We start from the raw sequence: 2537 nt of genomic DNA on the forward strand, positions 1-2537 counted from the left end.
TTGGTTAAAATCAAGGCCCATGATCTTACAAATAGAAATAATCTCTGAGTTTTCCGACGCCTTCTTCAACGAAACATCACGAACATTGAGTGGCTTACCCGCAAGTGGGAAAACACCGAAATAGTCTCTATTTTTCACACCGAGTCCAGCAGTACAGAGAGCTTTGGCGGAATCTCCCTCAGTAAGTATCAGGGTGCAACGTTGGCTGTACTTTCCACCAGCTTCATTCGCATCGTCCAACTTAGGTATTCCCAATATCTGTTTACGATTCGTGTTGCGCATTTTCATGGCCATCTCACGGTTCAGTCTGCTGTTCGCCATCTCCACCGCACGCTCCACGATACTCGACTTCAGCACGCAGTCAATCAAAGACGCAGGGAGATCACAAGTAGAACCGAAGCGTGCTTTAGGTGTGTTCAGCGTCTCCTTTGTTTGGGAATCAAAACTGGGGTTCTCAATTAGTGAATTGACGAAAATGAAAAGATGCGGTCGGATCATGTGTGGTTTCACCTCCGTCTTGCTTTTACGCATCGCTTGATCTGTCACCTTAGCAATAATCTGATCCACGATGTACTTCACGTGCGTCCCGCCACGTGTCGTTGCAATCGAATTGACGAAGCTCACCTGCTGGAACCCAACATTTGAGACACGCACACAAACTTCCCATCGGTCATTTACTCGGGAGTAGCTAGAAGGTTTACGTTCCTCACCCATCGTGGGATATAAATCTACGTACTCGGGAAAGGACCTGCATGCAATCCGTGTATCATTAAGGTAGCAGCACAACGACTTGTCTGTGCAGCCTGCTATATCATACACACGACGCTGCATGATGAGAACCATGTCCTCCGTGAAACCTTCCAAATTGAACTTCTCGAAGTCCGGGTAGAAAGTCACAACAGTATAGTCAGGACCATCACAAGGGGTGATTACAGCCTCCTCGTTCTCCAGCATGTTATTTCGCCACCGCATGAAGAACTTCTTACGCGACCGGGAGTGAACTGTTTCCACCTCAAAGCGTGTGGAAAACACGTTCGTCAGCTTCGCACCAAACCCGTTCCTCCCACCCGTCACCTTTGCCTCTGTGTCATCGTAATTTGACGAAGTCAGCAGGTGACCAAATATCATCTCTGGTACCCATAAGTCATGCTCCCGGTGGCGTTGTACGGGAATACCCTCACCATTGTTGTACACACGCACTAGTCCCCTCGCGGCATCAACCCACACTTTGATGGTCGTCTGCCCATGGGGATCACGTACCTTATTGTCTGCAGCATTAACGAGTATCTCGTCGAATATTTTATACAGACCAGGTGTCCATGTGCATTTCCGTAGCTTCATCACATTGTCCGCCTCGTCGTACACCCACACATCCTCCGTTACAGGCTCGATTGTACCAATGTACATATCAGGTCGGGCAAGGATATGTTCATGCTGCGTTTTCTTTTGGTATATTTCCTCAACGGTGCGACCCGACATTGTGCTTTCGGGCCCGGTTCCGATTTCCTCCTCCCACGCGTCACACGGCTGGAAGAAACTCAGTTGCCTCCCCAACTGAGCACTCCCAACATTTATTTCGTGTTGAAGCAAAATTTCTGTCATGCGAAAAAGTGAAGTGGTGAAACAAATTAACAAAAAGGAAAGCACAAGTCAGTAGAGACGAGTGGCTATGTTTGCGTGTATGTGTGATTTGGAAAAAAAAATTTTAATTTTGGGATTGCGATATAAAATTATGCGTACCACGTGGTAAATAATATATGAGTATATACGTGTATATATTTGTGTATACTGTGTGAAATACTTGGTATGAACGTTTCAAACCACTTTTTTTTGTATATATAAAACCACAGATGCGCACACTAACACACCAATTTTTTTTGTGCACAATTGTTACTCCTTTTTTTTTTCCGGTGTTGTTACTGTGGTTGTCGTTTTACTTTTTTTTTTTTCCAATATCCTCTTTCACGTGCACAAACAACTTTTTGTTTTTTTTCACCTTCTTTCACTGGTTTCTGTCGGACTCAAATTAATATAAAGTGTGTGTATGGATTCGTATGTTCGACTGTTTGCCTTTTTCTTTCTTGTTTTTAAACAACAGTCACTGGTATCGAATATAGGGAAAGATGTATATGGTATACGATGGATATAAATACAGATATAAGTAGTGTGATATAATCTGGTTTTTATGGGTGTGAACTGTATGGTAGTTCTAAAAAGAAAAGGAAAACAAAAGTAGTGATAACAGAAATGCGAATGAATAATTTTAAAAAGAAAAAAGAAAAAGTTCAAGAAGGGGGTAATAAAAAGTTAGACGAAAAAGCGCGCAGAGAATAAAATGAAAGGATGGGTTATAAAAGTAAAAACAAAAGAAATGAATTAATCGTAAGCAGCCCGAAAACTGCACGAAAACAGAAAGGGAACGCTCAAAAGTAGCAATAAAATCAAAATTGAAAGAGAATTTCTTTTTTCCTCAAAAAAAAAAAATAAATAAAACGCTTTATGAAGATAAGAGCAGGGGGAAAGAGAAAGAAAAAAAA

General features: G+C 42.2%; 1 protein-coding gene across 1 annotated transcript in view; it reads right to left on the reverse strand.

Annotated features, from left to right (window-relative positions):
- Positions 1-1602, reverse strand: part of TEOVI_000573300 (DNA topoisomerase II beta, putative) — a gene marked incomplete at both ends in the record, with an annotated part of 1656 nt that extends 54 nt beyond the window's left edge. Inside the window, one exon of the mRNA XM_067223396.1 lies at positions 1-1602. Within this exon, the coding sequence (XP_067079497.1) occupies positions 1-1602 (1602 nt within the window).
- Between the last annotated feature and the right edge of the window lie 935 nt (positions 1603-2537).

This window comes from Trypanosoma equiperdum (genome assembly GCF_001457755.1).
Source record: "Trypanosoma equiperdum strain OVI genome assembly, contig: ctg_1862, whole genome shotgun sequence".
Lineage (NCBI taxonomy): Eukaryota > Euglenozoa > Kinetoplastea > Trypanosomatida > Trypanosomatidae > Trypanosoma > Trypanosoma equiperdum.